The 20,593-nt window shown below is 44.6% G+C and overlaps 1 protein-coding gene across 4 annotated transcripts in view; it reads left to right on the top strand.

Annotated features, from left to right (window-relative positions):
- The window catches only part of TRAF7 (TNF receptor associated factor 7), a 49,091-nt gene that overhangs the window by 23,947 nt on the left and 4,551 nt on the right, over nucleotides 1-20,593 (top strand). For all 4 annotated transcript variants that reach the window (XM_026704071.2, XM_026704074.2, XM_087912606.1 and 1 more), the window contains 10 exons: nucleotides 2,688-2,905; nucleotides 4,042-4,115; nucleotides 8,128-8,176; nucleotides 11,208-11,335; nucleotides 12,779-12,861; nucleotides 14,698-14,737; nucleotides 15,056-15,172; nucleotides 18,480-18,602; nucleotides 19,227-19,346; nucleotides 19,526-19,657. In XM_026704071.2, coding sequence (XP_026559856.1) covers nucleotides 2,688-2,905; nucleotides 4,042-4,115; nucleotides 8,128-8,176; nucleotides 11,208-11,335; nucleotides 12,779-12,861; nucleotides 14,698-14,737; nucleotides 15,056-15,172; nucleotides 18,480-18,602; nucleotides 19,227-19,346; nucleotides 19,526-19,657 — 1,084 coding nt within the window. The remainder of the gene's footprint in view (nucleotides 1-2,687; nucleotides 2,906-4,041; nucleotides 4,116-8,127; nucleotides 8,177-11,207; nucleotides 11,336-12,778; nucleotides 12,862-14,697; nucleotides 14,738-15,055; nucleotides 15,173-18,479; nucleotides 18,603-19,226; nucleotides 19,347-19,525; nucleotides 19,658-20,593) is intronic.

The raw sequence follows: 20,593 nt of genomic DNA on the forward strand, positions 1-20,593 counted from the left end.
GAAGCCAGCAGGAATCATTCAAGTCATCACAGCTCAATGGAGCCCAAGAATCAGTTTTAGAAAGAAGAAGCCTATACCCCTGTTGAGAGAAACTTGGGCCACAGTGTGTAAGTCTGAGAGGAGACTACAGGAAGCATCGTGACTTTCAGATGCCCGTGTCCTGGATGCCACAGACAGGCTGCTGGGACATCCCAAGCCCATCAATAATGGACCCTCATACTGAGTCATGTGGGAACGAACAACACTGGCAGGAGGGACCTTGAAGATCTCCTGCAGACTTTGAGGCCCTAGGCAGGAAGCTGAAAGAACTGAGACTGCCAGGAGGGTGTTGTCAGGCCTGCCTCTGTTCAAAACTCAAGAAAGAAAGCCCCTCCCCCCATCCCCTTAATTAGAGAAGAGATACTTTTACTATGTTTGAAATGATAGCAGCAAAAGCGAGGCAAGGTCTGAGTCAAAACGCCGAAAGTTACACATTGAAAATCACCCTAAAGCCCTCCGCCCAAGGTCCAGCACTGAGAATCCAATCAACGTCCGGTATGGTGTCATGGGAAGGCTCCTCACATGTGGCGTCTCAGGATTTTTGGCCTTGATGGAGTGTAAACAGCTCCACTCAGCAGCATCATAATTCATGAGTGCAAACCTTCTTTCCAGTTCTCGTGGGACTACTTCACCCCAGCTTGCTTCCCCAGGCCAAATGTCTGTGCCCCCCTCCCTGCTTCTTTGGCAGCTGAGAGCAAGAACGCTGCAGAAACATTGGAGATCCGGATGACAACCAGCGGACAAGCATGCTTAATAACAAGGAGGGTTTGGGTTCCTTGACCACTCCATCAACCTGAAGGATGTAGGTAAGAGTTGGGCTATGTCTTACCCTGACTAGGAAGGATGCTCTTAGCAGCCACATGGTTAATCTCATCAGGAAAGCCTGCAGTGGAGAGACAAAGAAGAGAGCTTCCAGGATAGAGGCAGGACTTAGAGACTGAAATCAAGAGGAAGTACAACTCACAGTCTCCGCAATATTTCACAGCAGTCTCAGAGCATTCTCGTGAAACAAACAGAATTTGAAACCCCAACGAGAAAGGACAAAAATGGCCATCACTGAAACATAATGACCAACAATGAGCAAAGGCCTAGAAAGCCACAACTTAACTCAGGGGGAACAAAGTCAACAGAAAGGGGCGGGGGGGGGGGCGTTGTGCTGTAGATTAAAAAAATGCCTGTGCACAAATTCACAATTGTATCATGGAAATCCTGTTAAGAGATTCTGAGTGGAAATAAAAATAGAGAGAAAAAAATAGAGACTGAAATGATATCATTGTTATTACAAAGCTGCCTGGACAGGCAAAAAATATGGATGAGGATTTTTGTCTCAGATGCTCAAAGCAACAATGGGAATTTTCAACAATTCTGACATCTGGAAATTGTACCCTGCCAAAAAGTTAGAGATAAAGTGAATCCCGAACCAATTTGCTGACAGCTTCATTTGTCAGAAAGTGAAAGAACAAGATCTAAAGGCTAGGTCTGCTATCCTACACTGAGTCTTTACCAACAGAGAAGAAGTGGGTGCAGAAGAGGACTTAGGACCTTGGAAGAAAGTGACTTATGTTGTCCTTGGGAGACCTCTAGAAAGCAGGGTGGTTAGACACCCAGTGTTCTGACCAAGGCTTCCTGAGACCATAACAAGAGCGGTGTTCCAATATTTGAGGGGCTGCCACAAAGAAGGGGGGGGTCAATAAGTTCTCCAAAGCCGCAGAAGCCAAGACAAGAAACAGTGGACAGGAACTAATCAAGGAGAGAAGCAACTTGGAATTCAGAAGACATTTCCTCACAGTGAGAACCATTAACCATTAACAATTCTGTGTATGCTAAAAGACACAGGTGGGTTCACAAAATGAGTAAATGATTGCATTTGTGGAATCCTCAAATATGACACCTCATGCTCTTGGGAGGAAGTATCTGGTAAAACACCACAGGATTCCTTCCTGCACCCAGGGCCATTCAACATTTTATTTAAAACTGGATGAAAGGATATTAAAACTGGATAAAACTGGATAAAAGGGTATTAAAGATGACACAAAACTAAGGGGAATGACTAAGTTTTTAGAGCAGAAAGAGAAAATTCAAAAATTTCTAGACAGCTTCATCAGTAGTTCACAGCAAGCAGAGTGAAATTTTAAGAGGGAGAAAACTGAAGTTTGCATTTCCAGAAGAGGGGGAAAATGAGGATCATACAGAGGTTGGGGGAAGCCTGGCTTGGCAGTAGCACCCAAGAAAGGACTCCACTCACAGTAAGAACCTTGGAATGTCTTGTGAAATCTTGCTTTCATTTATCGGAAGTCTTCAGACAGGCTTGGAAATCTAATGTCCGAAATGTTTTCACATATTCTGGTACATTGGTACAATTGCAATATTTGCAGGACGACTGTTTTTCTGTCCAAGCATCAGTCTTTAAATATGGGGATTATTTGACCATGTTGTGTCTGTGGCATTTCTGCTATCGACTAGTTGCTGTGGGTGGATCTGAGTTGTTCTGAGGCCAAGTGCAAACCTTGGCCTGAAAAATGGTTCTAGTGCAGTAAAACAAACGAAAGCTCACTCTGATGTGATCCTGGAGCACAGCTCGTCTTAGGTAAAACCACAGTTTTGAAGAGGAACTTCTCATCCTGAATAAGTTGCTTCCTCTCCGCTAGGTGTACATTCATAGGAAACCAGGACACATATGAGACTCACCTGGAAATGTGCAAGTTTGAGGGTTTGAAGGAGTTCCTCCAGCAAACGGATGACCGCTTCCATGAGATGCAAGTGGCCATGGCTCAGAAGGACCAGGAGATTGCCTTCCTGCGCTCCATGCTGGGCAAGCTCTCTGAGAAGATAGACCAGCTGGAGAAGAACTTGGAACTGAAGTTTGGTGAGTCTCCGCAGAAAGCGGGTCACTCTGCCTTGGTGGCCCACCTAGAAACCCCTCCACCTTCCAGAGTTGCCTTCTCGTTCTCCTGATTGACCCATTCTTATAATATCTGGGGAGCCAGTTTGGTGCAGGGCTTAAGGCATCAGGCTAGAAACCAGGAGGCTGAGAGCTCTAGTCCCACCTTAGACATGAAGGCCCTTGGATGACCCAGGCCAGTCCCTCTCAGTCCCAAGGAGGAGGAGGAGGAGGAGGAGGAGGCAAGGCCTAAACCATTTCCAAGAATGTTTCTAGGAAAACTGCAGGGACTCATCCAGGCAGGTACCAGGAGTCAAAAACTGACTTAAAGGATCCTAAATAAATAAATAAAATTCTGGAGCATTCGTTCTGCTCTGTGGTTTCTTTGGAGAATCAGGGTTCCACTTTTTAAAAACATCCAGCTAGCCCTACCCGCCATAAAAAAAAAGAAAATCTGACACAGCTCCCAGGGACCAAAAATTGTTCGTACACAATTCTAATTCAAAATTGAAAGAGGGGATTGATTACTTACTTACTTACTTACTTACTTACTTACTTACTTACTTACTTACCAGGATAGCAAAGGAAATCAAATATGTATCCCATTGCTGATCATCCTAGCTGGACCTTTTGGTCTTTGCACGAAAACCAGCTGTGCAACGGAACCCGAAAGAGGACAGCTGGCCATGTACACATGCGTGCCGGACCAGCTGTCTAGTGCCACACATGCATGCAACAGAACATGGAAGAGCAGCTGGCGACAGCGGGCGTGCCTGCAGGGCTCTGTGTGCCACCGCTGGTTACGCGTGCCATAGGTTCGGCATCATGGCTCTAGGAAGTAAAACTGCATGGTTGGATGGTTAGTCCAAGTGCCATAACCAAATGATCATAAATGACCAAATTGAGACAGAAAAAGATTCCTCCGTATAAAGAAATACGTTATTTATCTACTAAATTTATAACAGTGTTCGCTGCAAGAACTTTCAGCAGAATGTTTTTGGCGCAAGAGACTAACACGGATTGGGATTAGTTTAGGTATGAAGCCTCAGGGGTTTTTAATGATTTATTTGCATTTGCATCCAGAAATCATATGTCCCATTTTCCTAACTCTCGTCGTTCAGATGTGCTGGATGAGAACCAGAGCAAGCTGAGCGAAGACCTGATGGAGTTCCGGCGAGATGCCTCCATGCTCAACGTGAGTGTCAACTGTCCCGCTCAGTCATCTAGCACAGGGGGCTCCAACCTTGGCAACTGTTAAGCCTGGAGGAGTGCAACTCCTAGCATTCTGGGAGCTGAAGTCCACCAGTCTTACAGTTGCCAAGGTTGGAAACCTCTGGTCTAGCAAAGAAAGATTCCTGGCCATTTGGTTTTGCCAAGACTATACTTTACTGAAGCTTAGGTGGATACAGAGTTAACATCAGCTGAATCTGAGGTTTTCCGTGCAAGCAATGCAAAGTAAAATTTCCTCCTCCCCCCGGCCATCTCCCAGGTATCTGTAAATGTCCACCCGGGTGCTTGTATATTGTTTAGGAAGGAGGGTCTCGGTTCCCAGCTCTTCATATCAGTCAATGCCTATGGAGATTCTTAGTCCACCAGGTCATGGTTGTCCCAAAGGTGCTTTTTCAGGAGGCAACTGGACTTTCTGGTTTTTCTTTGAAGACGTTTCACTTCTCATCCAAGAAGCTTCTTCAGCTCTGATGGGACGGTGGGGAATGGAAGGACTGATATTCCTTGCAGGCAGCTGGTCGTTTGCATCCTTTTAGAGGGTTGTTGAAGCACTTGGGGGTTTCTCTGTGTCCTCAGGGTCACCTGAGTGGTGCAAAAGGGTGTGGAGCCTTCTTGGATTAACTGCTGCAAGGACTGTGTTGTAGATTGGTCTTCGAAGCAAAATAGAAAGTTCAGTTGACACCTTTGGGATGTCATATCAGTAGTTGACTTGGCTGGCTGAAGCTTCTCACAAGGCTCAGCTGGGCTTCCACCACTCCCCTTTTTTACAGTCCAATTCCCTTCCCCCCCCCCCCCCCATTACTAATGTGAGGCTATCATCTCATGAAGCTTGGATAGGACATTTGCAGCCACGACAGTGAGTGCCGTTTCCTCCCCCTTGGAGTCGGTGGGCCTGGAACTTTTGGGAACAACTTTCCCCAGCATGTTAGGAGCTGGCTTCTCACTTGTTCTCCTCCTGGGTGTCAACTCATAAAATATTTCTATGTCTTTTTAGAGTTGCCAACAGAAAGGGGGGGTGGGGGCTGGGGCAAAGGGGTTTGAAAGTGCAGTGGGGCAGCTTGGAAATCATGTGCGCATGTGGCAGAAGCAGGGAATCTTGCCTCCACACTCCCTCCCGTGCACTGGCCGGAAGACACACCACAAAATGCCAGTTTCATGCAACGGAAATGAATGCAGCCTGATAAAATAATACAGGAGTCCTCGACTTACATCCGCAACTGAGCCCCAACTTTATGTTTTTAAGTGAGATAGTTAAGTGAATTTTGCTCCATTTTACGACTGTTATTGCCACAGTTGTTAAGCAAAGCACTGCAATTGTTAAATTAATAACATGGCTGTTAAGTGAATCTGGCTTCCCCATTGTCAGACGGTCAGAAAAGTGATCACATGACTCTGGGACACAGCAACTGTCATAAATACGAATCAGTTGTTGAGCGTCTGAATTTTGATTATATGACCATGGGGATGCTGCAAAGATCGTAACTGTGAAAAATGGTCAAGTCACTTTTTTCAGTGCCGCTGTAACTTAGAATAGTCATTAAACAAACTGTTGTAAGTCGAGGACTACCTATACAAAGGCTCCAGGTAAGACTAATAACTGATCAAAAATAGTTCAATAAAAAAGGTAAAACACAGTTTCCTGCTTTTTTGGCTGACACCAAACCTACAAGTATCAACCAGAAAACTCACAAACCTGTCAAATTCTCACCTCACGAAAAATACATCGAGTCAAAGTTCAAGTCTTTAAAACCCCCCAATAATCATATAGGACGTGTGCATGTGTTAATCTCCTCTATTTTGGAATAACACACACACACACACACACACACACACACACACCTCACTTCTCTCCAGAAAGAGAAAGGCCATTTTACAAACACAAACTTGCCAATTGGCTCCTGTGTTTCTCTGCATCTTGGTTGCTCGGAGAAGTTGAGGTGACATGCAGATGGTTGGATGCAGGGATAGGTGGGTGGGCAGACGAATGAATAAATAAATGGCGACTAAAGAACAGAGTAAAAACGACAACTAAAACAAATGTGGAATTGTCTGAACAAGATCTGATTTCTTTCCTCTGGAATCTTTACAAACCAGTTAAAAAAACCTTCAGTTCAGTCAATCCAATCAGAATGGCACTGGAAGGGACCTTGGAGGTCTTCTAGTCCAGCCCCCTGCTCAAGCAGGAGACCGTATACCAGTGATGGTGAACTTTTTTCTTGTGATGTGCCGAAACCGCCCCACCGCCCCCTTACTTGCACTGTGCATGTGCGTGCCTCCCAGCTGATTTTTCAGCTTCCAGAGGGTCTCTGGAGTCTGGGGGAGGCCATTTTCACCCTCCTGGGGGCTCGAGAGAAGTCTCTACAGCCTTTGGAGGCCAAAAAACAGACCCGTTTCGGCAATTCTGGTATTTCCAGAAGGCCTGTTTTTCGGCCTCCTGAAGCTGCAGAGACTTCCCTCGAGCCTCTAGGAGGCCGAAAAGGGCCTCAAATGGGCCAAAAATCAGCTGGGAGGCGCACGCATGCGCAATGCAGGTAAGTTTGGTTGGGGCTCGCACAAATGCCATAGGTTCAAGTCATCACAGCCCTATACCATTTCAGACAAGTGGCTCTCTAGTCTCTTCTTAAAAACCTCCAGTGTTGGTGCATTCCCAACTTCTGGTGTCCAGCTGTTCCACTGGTTAATTGTCCTCACTGTCAGGAAGTTTCTTCTTAATTCCAGGTTGCTTCTCTCTTTGATCAGTTTCCAACATTTGTTTCTTGTCCTGCCCTTCTGGCGCTTTGGAAGTTCATTTGTTCTGTGAATGCAGCTCTTCATTTTCTCACTAAATTACAGTTCAAACAGTGGTACACAGCATGGTTCCAGAAGCCAAGGCTTACAAAACAGATCCAAGTGCTCCTTAGCCCCTGCCAGTCATTGTTAGGGTGGCTTGGGGTTCACAAAACCCGCCTCCTGTTTGTCGACTTCACTTTGGCATTTAAAGCAATCATTCCTCAGCATCTCGTAGAAAATCAAGCGGGGCCATTTAGGCTTTACCATTCCTTTGTGCAACTGGATTCTTGATTTTCTCATTGATAGGCCCCAGCATGTGCGAGTTGGGACTCCTAACACCATTTTCTTAAGCACAGGTTCTCTTCAGGTCCACTGTTGTTCACCCTGCTGACCCGTGACTGTTGTGCTAGGTTTGCCCTCAACCATATTGTGAAGTACGTGGATGATACAACACTAGTGGGCGTTATTCAAGGTGACAATGAGGGTGGTGACCGCAAGGAAGTAGAGGGTTTGGCGAACTAGTGTAACAAAAACAGCCTTATTTTAAACATAGGGGAAACTAAAGAGATCATTGTCAATTTCAGAGAAGGCAGGCACAGCCACACACTTCCATGTGTTAATGATTCACCTGTGGAGGTTGTTAGCAGCCTCGTGTTTCTCGGTAGGCTAGTGAGCCAATGAGTAGGCTAGTTTGGTCACTTAATAGTGGGCACAGCAGCGCCTGCATTTTGTACATCTTCCTTCTCCTATCCTAACCACTTTCTGTAGAGGGACTTTCTACAGAGGGACAATCAGAGCATCCCATCCCATGGCCAGTTTGGAAGCATTACTGCTTCGGGACAGGAAGGCGGTGTAGAGAGTGGTGAGGACAGCAGAAAAGATTATGGGAAGTTCACTTCCTTCTATCCAGGACACGGCATGTAAGTGCGGCAGAGTCTGCAGGATTGCCTAGGACATACACATCCTCTTCACAACTTCTTTTCCTTGTTACCTTGTGGGAGGGGGCTCTGGGGTCTCCAAAGCAGAACATCCAGGTTCAGTCACCATTTTGTTCCATATAGCATCAACCTTGTGAACTCTCAAGTTTCCTCTTTTTGCTATGAATTCAAAATGGACACTGATTTGTGTGTGTGTGTGTGTGATGCCTCGGTGCCACAATTCACATTTTTTCCCCTTTTGGCCTTTATCACATGCCTTCTTTCTCTCTGCAGGATGAACTGTCTCATATCAATGCCCGGCTAAACATGGGAATTTTGGGCTGTGAGTATCTACCTTTTCTTTCTCCCTGATCAGAAGGGGACATTCTGGGTTTCTGGGGGTAGAGAAACTTTTCTTCTTTATCATGTAAAATTTATAATTACTGACTGAGACATTCTGCTTTCAGAATGAGAATTAGTTAGACGTTTGGCTTTTTTTCCCTCTTTAGTAAGAACAACTTTGTGTTGGGAAATGTAGCAAGTGAAACAAATAATTGCATTGGATCATCTGAGGCTGGAACTTGATTATGCAATTTTTTTCCAGTTCTACAATTTTTTTCCTTCATCCAAAATAGATTTAATTCAAAGAATGTTAACGAGTGCACTATTTACTTTTTTTTCTTATTTAATGGTATGTTGATTGTACTTTCGTTTCTGATCGCCTTTTCTTTCACTGGAGGTGTGTATGAATCACTTGCCGAAACTGCTTGGCAGTAAATTCAAAGCAGCTTAAAAAGCACTTTTCACACAAGTATTTTGTGTTAAAGTACTATTTTCACTGCCTCTGGGAACCTCAACTTAACAACCATTGCATCGCTGTGGTTACATGATCAAAATTCAGGTGCTTGCAGGGGTGGGGTTCAAATTTCTTAACAACTGGTTCTGTGGGCCTGGCCTAATTTGTGGGTGTGACTTGATGGTCATGCGATTGGGTGGGTGTGGCTTGTTGACTGGCGTGGCTTGGTAGTCACGTGACTGGCTGGGCATGTCTTGTAGGTAAATATTGTAAATATTTATGTAAATATTGAATATATATGTGTGTGTGTGTGTGCGTGTTTTCTTAAGTTTTTGCGGGTACTTACATGTATGGTATTCAGCTTTGTTTGGGTATTTTCCCACGTCATTATAGTTGTGCTTTTAATGTTGTAGCAACGTTTCGGCAGAATCTCATCTGCCATCATCAGGCTTCTGTATTGTGTTCATATGTGAGTCAGACTTTCACAGCCGTTTCAGTTTTAAATTTGGGACTAGTCTACTGCTGTGCCAGAATGGTTTTTTCTTCATCCTGATTGGTTGACAGACCAAGACTCCTAACCAATCAGGATGAAGAAAAAAAGCCGTTGGCTGTCAGTACTTTCACAAAAGCAAAATCGCCAGCTTGATCCACAAAAACACACTGAGACATAATGGAGACCTAGAAGATGAACAGACCCATGGAACAGCTGTCCTGCCCTACATAAGAGGTACTACAGACAAAATCAGTAAGATACTACATAGGCATCACATCAAGACTGCCTTCAAAACAGACAGAAAAATAACAGCCATCCTTAGAAACCCCAAAGATAAAATTGACCTGGAAAACCAAGGCATATATGAAGTCCCCTGTGCATCATGCCCTGCCACATACATTGGACAGACCAATAAAAGAATAAGTACCCGCCTGGATGAACACAAAAATGCAGTGAAAAAGCTGGAACACACTTCCTCACTAGTCCAACATATGAAAGCCACAGGTCATAGCATCAACTTCAATGGCACCAAAACCCTAGCCACTACAGAAAACCCCAGCCACAGATTTATCAGAGAAGCTACAGAGATTGAAAAAAGACCTGAAAGCTTGAATAGAAGAGATGATTCCACCAGACTGTCAATTATTTGGAAGCCTGCACTCACAAACAAAAAAATCTCCACACCACAAGCCAGGCAAACACCTGGGCACAAACAGAATCCCCCCTGATACCTCCAGCTCAAACACACCCCAACCAGGCACCCAGATGAAACCTAGCTTCCTAATAAATGATAGCTGTCCATTTACTCGGCACATTTACTCGGCTGCACTAAAAGCCTCCAATACAGGAACACAATGTTGCCGGCCAATCAAGACACAAAAAAAGCCACAAAACAGACAGAAGATATTAGAAACACCAATCAAGCAGAACACAGCAAACTCCAAGACCAATAAACACAGACCAAGACTTCCAACCAATCAGGATGAAGAAAAAACCATTCTGGCACAGCAGTAGGCTAGCCCCAAATTTAAAATTGAAACAACTGTAAAAGTCTGACTTACAGACGAACTCAATACAGAAGCCTGATGATGGCACATGAGATTCTGCCGAAACTTTGCTACAACTTTAAAAGCACAACTATACGTCATGTAGGAAAATACCCGAACAAAGCTGAATACCATACATGTAAGTACCCGCGAAAACTTAAGAAAACATATATATAATATTGTATGTATGTATGTATGTATGTATATATATAAAGAGCGACTTTTACCCAAAATCAGGCAAAGCAGACTGAGTTGCTTGCAGAATCACAGATTCATTCACAGATCTACCTTTCTGCAATCTGCTGTCTGAGTCTGCACTGAAAAATAGAAGCTTCAGTCCTAAGGAAGGTTCGGCTCTACTCTCAGGCCACTTCTCCCCCAACCCCCTGAATAACACCCCTGGCTGGACCTCAGGGAAGCCTCTTGGGCGAAGGCAAAGCAGTCCAACAGCGATCTAGATTAGCTAGAAAGCAGAAATCCGACAGGAGGGGCGGGGCCAGCCAGTGGCGCGATTTGCTGGTTCTCCAAACTGCACAGAATCGTAACAACCAGTTCTATAGAACTGGTCCAAACTGGTAGAATCCCATCCCTGGGTGTTTGGCAACTGGTTCATATTTATGATGGTTGCAGTGTCCCATGGCCACGTGATTCCCTTTTGGGATCTTTGACAAGCATAATCAACGGGGGAACCAAGTTTCACTTAACGGTGACACGAAAGGTTGTAAAATGGACTAAAGTCCACCTAACAAATGTTTTGCTGAACAGCAAAAAAAAATTGGGGGCTCAATTAATGGTCATAAGTCAAGGACTACCTCCATCACTATAAGTGCTGAGAGATATGTAGAATTTCTTTGTTTAATGGCTGCGCACCTTGGTGTTAGGGTTGCAAGTTTGCCACATCCTTTCTTGGGAAAAGGATGCTGGTCTAGTTAGGCCCCCACTTTGAGCCTTGGCTGCTTGTAAAATGACATGCCTTTTCCAAGACTCGGGGATTGGGGCTGTTGTGCATTAACACACTTCTTTTTGTCCTCCTTTGCAGCCTATGACCCTCAACAGATTTTCAAGTGCAAGGGCACTTTCGTTGGCCACCAGGGCCCCGTCTGGTGCCTCTGTGTCTATTCCATTGGTGACTTGCTCTTCAGTGGCTCTTCTGACAAAACCATCAAGGCAAGATGTTTATTTTTAGTTTAATTTTTGCATGGGGTGCACTGCAGGCTCGAGGGGCGTTGGGGAAAAGCACCTCCTCTTGCTCTCAACCAGGTGTCAGTCAGACCTGTCTCAGCTTGGGTTTCTAAGTAAAAACGATCCTTTCCTCCACTGGTTGAGAAAGGTAAATCGGCAGAGCCTCGGTAGCACAGTGGTTGCAGTACTGTATTACAGGCTTGTGTTGACTGCCATCTGCTGCAATTTGGCAGTTCACATCTCACCAGGCTCAAGATTGACTCGGCCTTCTATCCTTCTGAGGTGGGTAAAACGAGGACCCAGATTGTTGGGGGCAAGAGGCTGACTCTGTAACCCACTTAGAGGGGGCTGTAAAGCACTGTGAAGAGGTATATAAGTCTAAGTGCTATTGCTATACTGCTTTTAGGTAATGCCTGCTTTTAAAATCCATAATTCATTCAGAATTAGTGACGTATGTCATAATTGGGGACCCGAACGACGAGGGAGCCCTTGTTTATCAATTTGGGGATTCTCCATGGATGGACTCTCTGCTGCCCTCTCACCTTGGAGCTTGATGTAATTTAGGGCTGAAAGACCCACCTCAGCTCATTTTGGGGCAGATGGTATTCACGACAGTGAGAGAGGACTTGGAAATTCCCCAAAAGGGCTGTCTGTTGTGAAGGCACAATGCTAGACAAGGCACCAAGTCCCTTTCGACCTTTTCACTCTCTCTTTGGAAGAGAAGGCCCGGCACTCCTTCAGCCTCTTTTTCGCCGTCAACAGCCCCCAGGTCTGGAGGTGGCTGATGAGGAAGGGGAGGAACAGCTGCGCCCAGTGCCTGAAATGTGGATGCGTAGAAGGCAGACGAGAGGAGAGCAGTGGAAATCTATGGGCCGGTCCTTGGGATGGAAGAGCCACCACTGCTAGCGAACCCCCACCCTAGTTCTGGGGATAAAAGGCAGGGGGTGGAGATGAATAGGTGTGGCAGACAATTATTCATCTCCCTGCTGGACAGACTTGTTGGGCTGCATTGAGAGATAAACTTTTTGCTGGCGCTCCTAATAAAGAAATGGTTGATTTAACTCCAGAGGGTCTGCCGTGTTTGGGGAGCTGGGTCAGAACAGGCCATAGAAGGGGGCATTTGAACGTAGCCCACTCCAGATTTGAGGGAAAGGGGTAAACGTAGGAGGCTGCTCTCCCAGACACAACTGCCGCCTCCCTTCCTGGCCTCTGTGCCATCAGGAAAACTGCTGGGAGCTGCACTTCTTTGCACCCAGATCTCAAATCTGCCTACCTGCTTCCTTTCTTTGTCGGAAAGAGAGGAAAGCAGGTGGACACGTGACAGGCCAGGTGCTTCCTGCCTCCCCAGCTCTGGCACACGCTCTGACTTCCTGCCCTGGGTCTGGTTGCCCTGGAGTCCAGTTACGTGATCTTTTGTTTTCCCACTAGGTGTGGGATACCTGTACCACTTACAAGTGCCAAAAGACCCTGGAAGGTCACGATGGGATTGTCCTGGCACTCTGCATCCAGGGGTGAGTCAGCCACCAGCCTCATTGCCTTCCGCTGCTCTGCTGTATAAAGCAGAGTCTCCCTTCCTTGGCCGCTTGCTGATGGGTGGACTTCAACTCCCAGAATTCTCCAGCCAGCTGGTTGAAGTCTACCCATCAGCATCAGCAAGCAGCCAAGGAGAAAAAACACTTGATATAAACTCAAGGACTGATAGATGGATTTTAGTTCTGCTCATTGTTTTCTTAAACTCAACAAGCCACTTCTCATTTTTTTAAAAAAAAACGTTGTGTGAATCCTGGCCTTGTTTTCAGTAATGGGGGAAATGCCTGATTTTTCAAATGACAATGTGAATTAAATTTGAGTGCCAGGAAAACCTGGTTTTTTTTTAAAGTTATATTCAAACTGAACTCATGTGTGTAGATGGTGTGGCTTTGCATTTTTATCCAGTGCAACCCTAGGTTGCATTAACGGATAGAATCAAGATCACTTGAATTGTTTGTACCATTTCATGATGGTAAGACCACGCTTGGAATATTGCAACCAGTTTTCATTGTCACGATATAAAAAAAACATGTTGAGACTCTGAAAAGTGTGCAGAGAAGAGCAACAAAGAGGATCGGGGCTGGAGGTTAAAACATATGAAGAACAGTTGCGGGAACTAGGTATGTCTAGTTTAATGAAAAGAAGGACTAGGGCCAAACATTATAACAGTGTTCCAATATTTGAGGGGCTGCCATAAAGAAGAGGAGGTCAAGCTATTCTCCAAAGCAGGTGTCGCCAACCTTTTGGACCTCAGGGACCACCAAACTCCAAATTTTAAATCCCACGGACCAGAGACCCTGGGAAAATCCCCCCCAAAAAAGTCTGCAGGAAAATTCCCCACCCTGTTTTTCTACTGATCAATTGTTCTTTATTTGGGATCGCAGGATACCGTCTCCAGCTCCGTTCTCGGGGGGTGGGAGAGAGAGAGAGAGACTTTTGGCTTCATGCAAGGAAAGCAGCAGAAGCCTCAGAAGTCTTTCTTTCTCTCCCCCAAATTCCACCAGAAATGAATCTTTGCCGGCACAGCCTCTTGGAGCAGGAGGCCTTGCAGGGTCCCAAAGACTCATTTCTGATAGAGTTTGGAAGAGAAAGAAAGAAAGACTTTTGCTGCTTTCCTTGCATGCAGCCAAAAGCAGAAGAAGAAAGAAGCTGAAAGAAGCACCTTGGTGGCCAGGCCAGGTGTGTGGGGCAAGTTCCTCCCCTCCGCCCTTTCTCCCCTCTCCTCACTACCTCGTGTTGTTTGCAATGCAAGCGACGCAAGCCTTGTGTTCCCGCACAGCCTGAATTAATTGCTTTGCGAGTGACATTTCTCTGCGGACCACCCAAATTTTCTCGTGGATCACCAGTGGTCCCTGGCCCACTGGTTGGAGACCCCTGCTCCAAAGCACCAGAGAGCAGGACAAGAAGCAATGGGTGGAAACTAATCAAGGAGAGAAGCAACCTGGAACCAAGGAGAAATTTCCGGACAGTTAGAACAATCAGCCAATGGAACGGCTTGCCTTCAGAAGTTGTGGCTGCTCCATCACTGGAGGTTTTAAGAAAGAGACGGGACAGCCACGTATCTAGAATAGCATAGGGCTTCCTGCTTAACCTTCCAACTCTGTTGTTCTGGTTTTTCAAGGGGTTTGGAATGTGTGTCATTAATCGAATAATGGAAACTCTTCCAGTAGCTCAGTTTTACAACGGAAGTGGCAGTTTGCATTTTTCTGGGGGAAGTTTACACAATCCCTATCTTTTTTTCATGATCTTGAGAGAGAAAAAAATGTGCCAACGAACGTCTTCTGGCTCTCTGATTTCCTTTTGTTTCTTTTGCCCAGGAACAAACTGTATAGCGGCTCAGCTGATTGCACCATTATTGTAAGTGGTTGATTTAGGGAGGCGGGATTATAGGGGGGGCGGGGGACTTGCTTTGGCTTTCTCCAGGAAGGGGAAGAGAAGGAAGTCACTGATAATTCTCTTGTGCAGGGGGGTCTCCAAAGCTATTGGAGATGACTATTTTAAGACTTGAGGACCTCAACTCCCAGAATTTCTCAGCCAGCTATGCTGTGGAATTCTGAGAACTGAAAGTTCACAAGTCTTAGAGTTGCCTAATTCAGAGACCCCTGCTCTTCTTGCATTAGGTGCAACAAAGCCATCTATATACCACTTATCTATATCCTTTTTGACTTTTGACAGGTTTGGGATATTCAGACCCTGCAGAAGGTCAACACCATCCGCGCACACGACAATCCCGTGTGCACTCTTGTCTCCTCGCACAACATGCTTTTCAGTGGCTCTCTGAAGGCTATTAAGGTACAGTTTTCTGATGCAGAGGAGTGGGGAAAACAAAACCCTTTTTGGTCCTTTCCATCCATTCCATCTTTTCTTTTCTTGGCCTAAGAGGTTTGTTCACTTAGATTTGCTCCCTTCTCTCTGCTGATTATTCTGGGCTCATTTAGGATCTTCCCTGATCCTAGAGAGCTGGCCTTGCTTTTTCCTCTTCTCTTTTCCTTGCATTTCCTGCTACTTTGTCTGCTGTTCAGACCTGCTGCATTTTTCATTCTCTTCACTTTTTGAACCCTTCCCCGTTCCCTATTAATTGATTTCTTCTCCTACTTGTCCAGAATTACCCATTGCAGGATTGTTGCAAGGTTAAAGATCTCCCCCATTGAGCTGGGAGGCAAGGAACATCTCCGCTTAATAGTCCAGCTTTTCCTCACCGGCTGTCCGGAATTCCCAGGCATCATGGCCACCAAAAGTTGCCTTCTTGCACATCTGGAGAGCACCAGATGAGGAAAATGATTATTAGGTTAATATGTTCCTTTTCTTCCAGGGTGGCATAGTGACCTAGAGGTGGAACTTTCATTTCACAATCAGGAGGCTATGAGTTTGATCCTAGGTAGCAATAGATATTTCTCTCTGGGTTCAGAGAGAAAATATCTGCTGTGAACTCCGCATAGGTGTCAGGAAGGGCATCTGGCCAGTAAACGCTCAGCTCCATTCAGTTGCCCTGACTCCACCCCAATGCAACAGATTACAGGGTCATTAAAAGAAAAAAAAATATTCTCCTCTTCCAGGAGCTGTGAGAAAAGACCTTCAGTGTTTTGAGGCATGATTAGCTCAGCCTCACTCACAGGGCTTAATGAAAAAGTGGGATAGAAAGGTATACCTGTGTAGTTCTTCCGGTTTTGATCTTCTTCGGCGACAGACAGAAATCCGCGATCGTGCGCGGTTTCGGTCTGGGCTCGCCGCTGGAGTGCCCCGAGCCACCCGGTTTCGGGGTTAAGCCACCCCGTAGAGGTGGTGAAGAGGGGGGAGACTGCCAGCAGGGTTGAGGAGAGCCGCATCTCTCCTCCCCAGCTGGCCATTACTCCCTTTCCCGAAGGCGGTTGGAGCGGTGGTCAGAAATGGCCACCTCAAAGAAGAACTCGATCGGAAAAGAATGTGCAGGAGGAAGATAAGAGAAAGTTTTTGGCTGACCGGGTCAAGTTGCAAAGCAGCAACTAAGGTACCCTGGAATTTAAATTTACAAAAAAATAACATTGTTCCCAAAGAAGAGTCTGAAGCAGCAAAGGAAAGGGAAAAGGGAAAGGTTTGGGTTTTTTTCTTCTCTCCCTTTCCCTATATTGACAACTAAGAGACTTAATAAGAAATTGGAAAAATCCATTTTGACATCAACAGGTAATTAAGCTGAAATTAAAACAAAATGTCAAAGGGATAACAAAGATTTCTGGACACCAAAAATTTTTCCATAAGCAGGAAAGGAGAGAAAAAGAATAAATGGACAGGATCTGGAAAGAGGGAGGAGACTGCCTGGAATTGAAAGGAATCTACAGCAAAACTTCAACAAGACTTCTAAAAGATACATTTTAACTGAAACTTTGCAACTAAGCAGTAGAACCCCAGGAAGAGAAAGTGAAAAAAAAGAGCAAAAAGAAACAGCCTGTATATATTTGGATTACTTGGTGATTTTTGGATTCTTGGTTATTGCATTTGAATGACTAAAATTAATTGGGTGGTTGTTTAAAAATTTATACAATGGCACTACTTCTGGATGAACTGAAAATGGAACTTAAAAAGTACAAAGAAGATGCACAAGAAGGGAAGGGTTCTTTTGGCTTCATTTTTCAACTCTTAGAAATGGAGATTTGGAACTATGAGAAACAACAAGAAACGTCTGCAAAACAAGAAGACTGGGACAAAGAAGAAGCCATCTTTAATGAACAAGTAATTCTATGTGAGGAAGAAAAAGGAAAGGGCGGAAAGAGAATGGAGAATTTAAGACTTAAAAAAACAATAACAAAGAAAAATAATTCAAAAAATAAGTATAATACTGGAAAGCAACAGAAGAGGGGAATATAGAAGAGAGAAATAGAAGTAGAGAGACATGGGGGTAAAAAGGGGAGAGAGAAGAAGAGAGGGAAGAAGGAAAGGAAAAGAAGTTACAAAGGACCGGAACAAGATATAGAGAAACAGGACCTATTTAGAGATAATGGGTGAAAATCTAACTGAAAAAGGGATTCTGTAAAGGTACATAAGATTGTATTGTTATATTAGTAATAGAAATAACTTTAGAAAATTGGAAACAATGTATGATTAAAATGAGGGATAAAATAGTTAGTGTAATTTAGTGAAATGTTTGTTAATAAAATAAATGAAATAAAATAAATGAGAAAATTGAATTAGGAAGGGACAGGAACATTTTAATTAATTAATGCTTTATAAAATATAAGTGAAGAGGTGGGGGAATTAATCATGGTAAGCTTATAGCTGTTCCCATTGAAGTATGATATTCAATTGAAAAATAATATTAAAGAAGTTAAGATGTTAATGAATGTTAACATTAATGATAGAATTGAATTGGAATTGAATGTGTTGTTTTAATTACATATATTTATAATCTTTTTTTAAAAAGAATATAGTATGTATTTTAAGAATGTACCAAGCAGAATCCGAATGGAAGTTATGTATTATATTGAATGTTAAAACTTTAAGGTATATATTGAAGCCTAAATAAGAGTTAAATGGATAAACTTAAAAGATATAAAGGTGTCATACTCCAATCAGCAACTACAGGAGAAACTTTGTTTAATGAGAAAAGATAATAATGAAATTAAAACAGGACAGACAAAAGATACAAATATAATGATTTGAATTGAGATGAGATAATTAAAATAAAATTGAGAAAATTAAAAGAGGGGAGAAGCTATGTAGAAAATGTAAAACAGTAATAAGATATGGAATAGAACATAAAAATGAGCATGAAATTGAATTTGTGTCTGTACGAAGAAATGTAACCCGGGATTACGCTACTTTCAAAAAAGATGTTTTATTTGTATTTTTAAAATTTTATTTATACAAACATTCCATCTTTCATTTGAACAGAGTGTGTCATCTCTCTCATGCAATAACCATTGCAGTTTATACTTATTCATTGTTTTCCTTTTAATATTCTATTCTTACATCCTACTAATCGATATCATATACCAAATTCTAACATTCCCCATCTTAACATTTTTAATTCTTACCGCATTTTTACTATTTTATACTAGTCTAGTATACTAGTGTTTTTGTACATCGCTGTTGAAGGCCTGATTCTGGCTCTCCTTCCACCCATCAGGTCTGGGACATTGTTGGCACTGAGCTGAAACTGAAGAAGGAGCTGACCGGCCTTAACCACTGGGTCCGGGCACTTGTGGCATCCCAGAATCACCTGTACAGTGGCTCCTACCAAACCATTAAGGTAGGTGTGGCTCTCAGATGCTCCACTTGCTCTTTGCAGCCTGGGAAGTGTTCTGACCCAAACCCTTTTCCAATAAAACAAACACGAACCAAAGGGAACAGAAACCTTTTAATGATTCTTACAAATCCCCGGTTAAAAGGCTGCTGCAAACTAATTAACTTTGATAAGCACAAGCCTCACCAAAACTGTGCGAGGCTGCCAAGAACCACAGATAAGAAATATATCACAACAGAAGAGTCTTCAAATACCAATTTAAGATACTGTAATGTCCACGAGGCTGGAGTTTCAAAACGTCTTTGCCTTCTGCAAAGAAGATTTGTTTCACAGCTGGCTTTTATCTTCTTGAAGGAGGGGCCATTACCTTGCAGCCTTACTCCCGAGTCGCTCGTGCTGCTGCAGCTGCTCTTTCCTGCGAGCAATCCTTCGTGCATGTGCACTTGGCACAGGCTCTTCGGGAACCTCCTCATCGCTGTTGCCAGTCCCCACAATCTCTGAAGGCAACAATCCACTCCCTAGTGGTCCTGGCCCCTCATCTGAGTCCTCGCTCTCCTCAGCCGTCCGTACCTGCTGCCGGCTAACCACAACAGGAAGAAGATTCCATCCCTTTTCTCTCCTCTGCTCCAGATCTGGGACATCCGGAACCTGGAATGTGTACACGTCCTGCAGACATCTGGAGGCAGCGTCTACTCCATCGCGGTCACCAACCATCACATCGTCTGTGGCACTTACGAAAATCTCATTCACGTAAGGATGGCCAAAGCCCAGGAAGAAGGGGTCAGTGGGGCCACCTTCAGCCCTTCCCCAGACCCTCCAGTCCTCTCTTTCTGGGATCTGGCAAGCAGACCGGATGGCTAGAGCCACCGGAATCAAAAGGGGGAAGCAATGGGAAGGTAATACTCGGCTGTTGGTCCCTTTTGAACCAGGTGTGGGATATCGAGTCGAAAGAGCAGGTTCGCACGCTCACAGGACACGTGGGCACCGTGTACGCTCTGGCAGTCATCTCTACGCCGGACCAAACCAAAGTCTTCAGCGCCTCGTATGATCGGTCATTGCGGGTACGTGGGGGGCTCAGCAAGTGGTTGGTTCAGGGCGAGGGGTGGGATTCTACCAGTTTGCACCTATTTGCTAGAACCGGTTGTTAACATTTCAAGCAGTTTGGAGAAGCGGTTGTTAGAGGAAATTACTGGCCTAATCCTGTAAGGAAGGCAGGAAGGAAACATTCTGGGGTTGCTTACAGAAACTGCCTCTCTGTTAATTACATTCTTGGCAGGACTAGACTTCCTGTCTCTGGAACTTCTCTGGAGGTTTTTTTTTCCTCCTTTGCTGGTACTTTGCTTGTGTGGAGTGACCCTTCAAAGTTATAATGGCACTGAAGAAAGTGACTTAGGACCATTTTTCACACTTACGACTATTGCAGCATCCTCACAGTCATGAGAGGCCAGGCGAGGAGATTCGTGCCTCGATGTGAGTGGTATTGAGTTGGCCACGCTCAGCCAATAACATGACCAAGCCACGCCCACCCAGTCACATGACCCCCCAAGCCACGCCCACAGAACTGGTTGTTAAAAAAATTGAATCCCACCCCTGGTTCAGGGCGAGGGGCCCAGAGGAAGACCATGGGAAAAAAGGAGAACTGGCAGTGGGAGACATCCTAACCGATGAAAATAAAAAATGAAATTCAAGGGGGAAGAAAGGAAGGTTCTACACTGAGGCAAGAAAAATCAAATGCACAGGTACAACATATGTGGTACCTTGCTCAATCGTAGTGACTGTGAGAGGGATTAGATTAGATTATAGATTAACAGGGTGGGGCCTCGGAGTCCTAGTGGACCTCCATTGAAATACGAGCCAGCCATGTGCAGCAGCTGCCAAAAAAGCCAACACGGTTCTAGGCTGCATGAACAGGGATAGCATCAAAATCACGCGAAGTGTTAATATGACTTTATAAGGCCTTGGTAAGGCCACATTTTGGAATACTGTATTCAGCTTTG

Source organism: Pseudonaja textilis, chromosome 14, assembly GCF_049901715.1.
Source record: "Pseudonaja textilis isolate UNSWEBS1 chromosome 14, rPseTex1.2, whole genome shotgun sequence".
In the NCBI taxonomy this organism is placed as follows: Eukaryota; Metazoa; Chordata; class Lepidosauria; order Squamata; family Elapidae; genus Pseudonaja; species Pseudonaja textilis.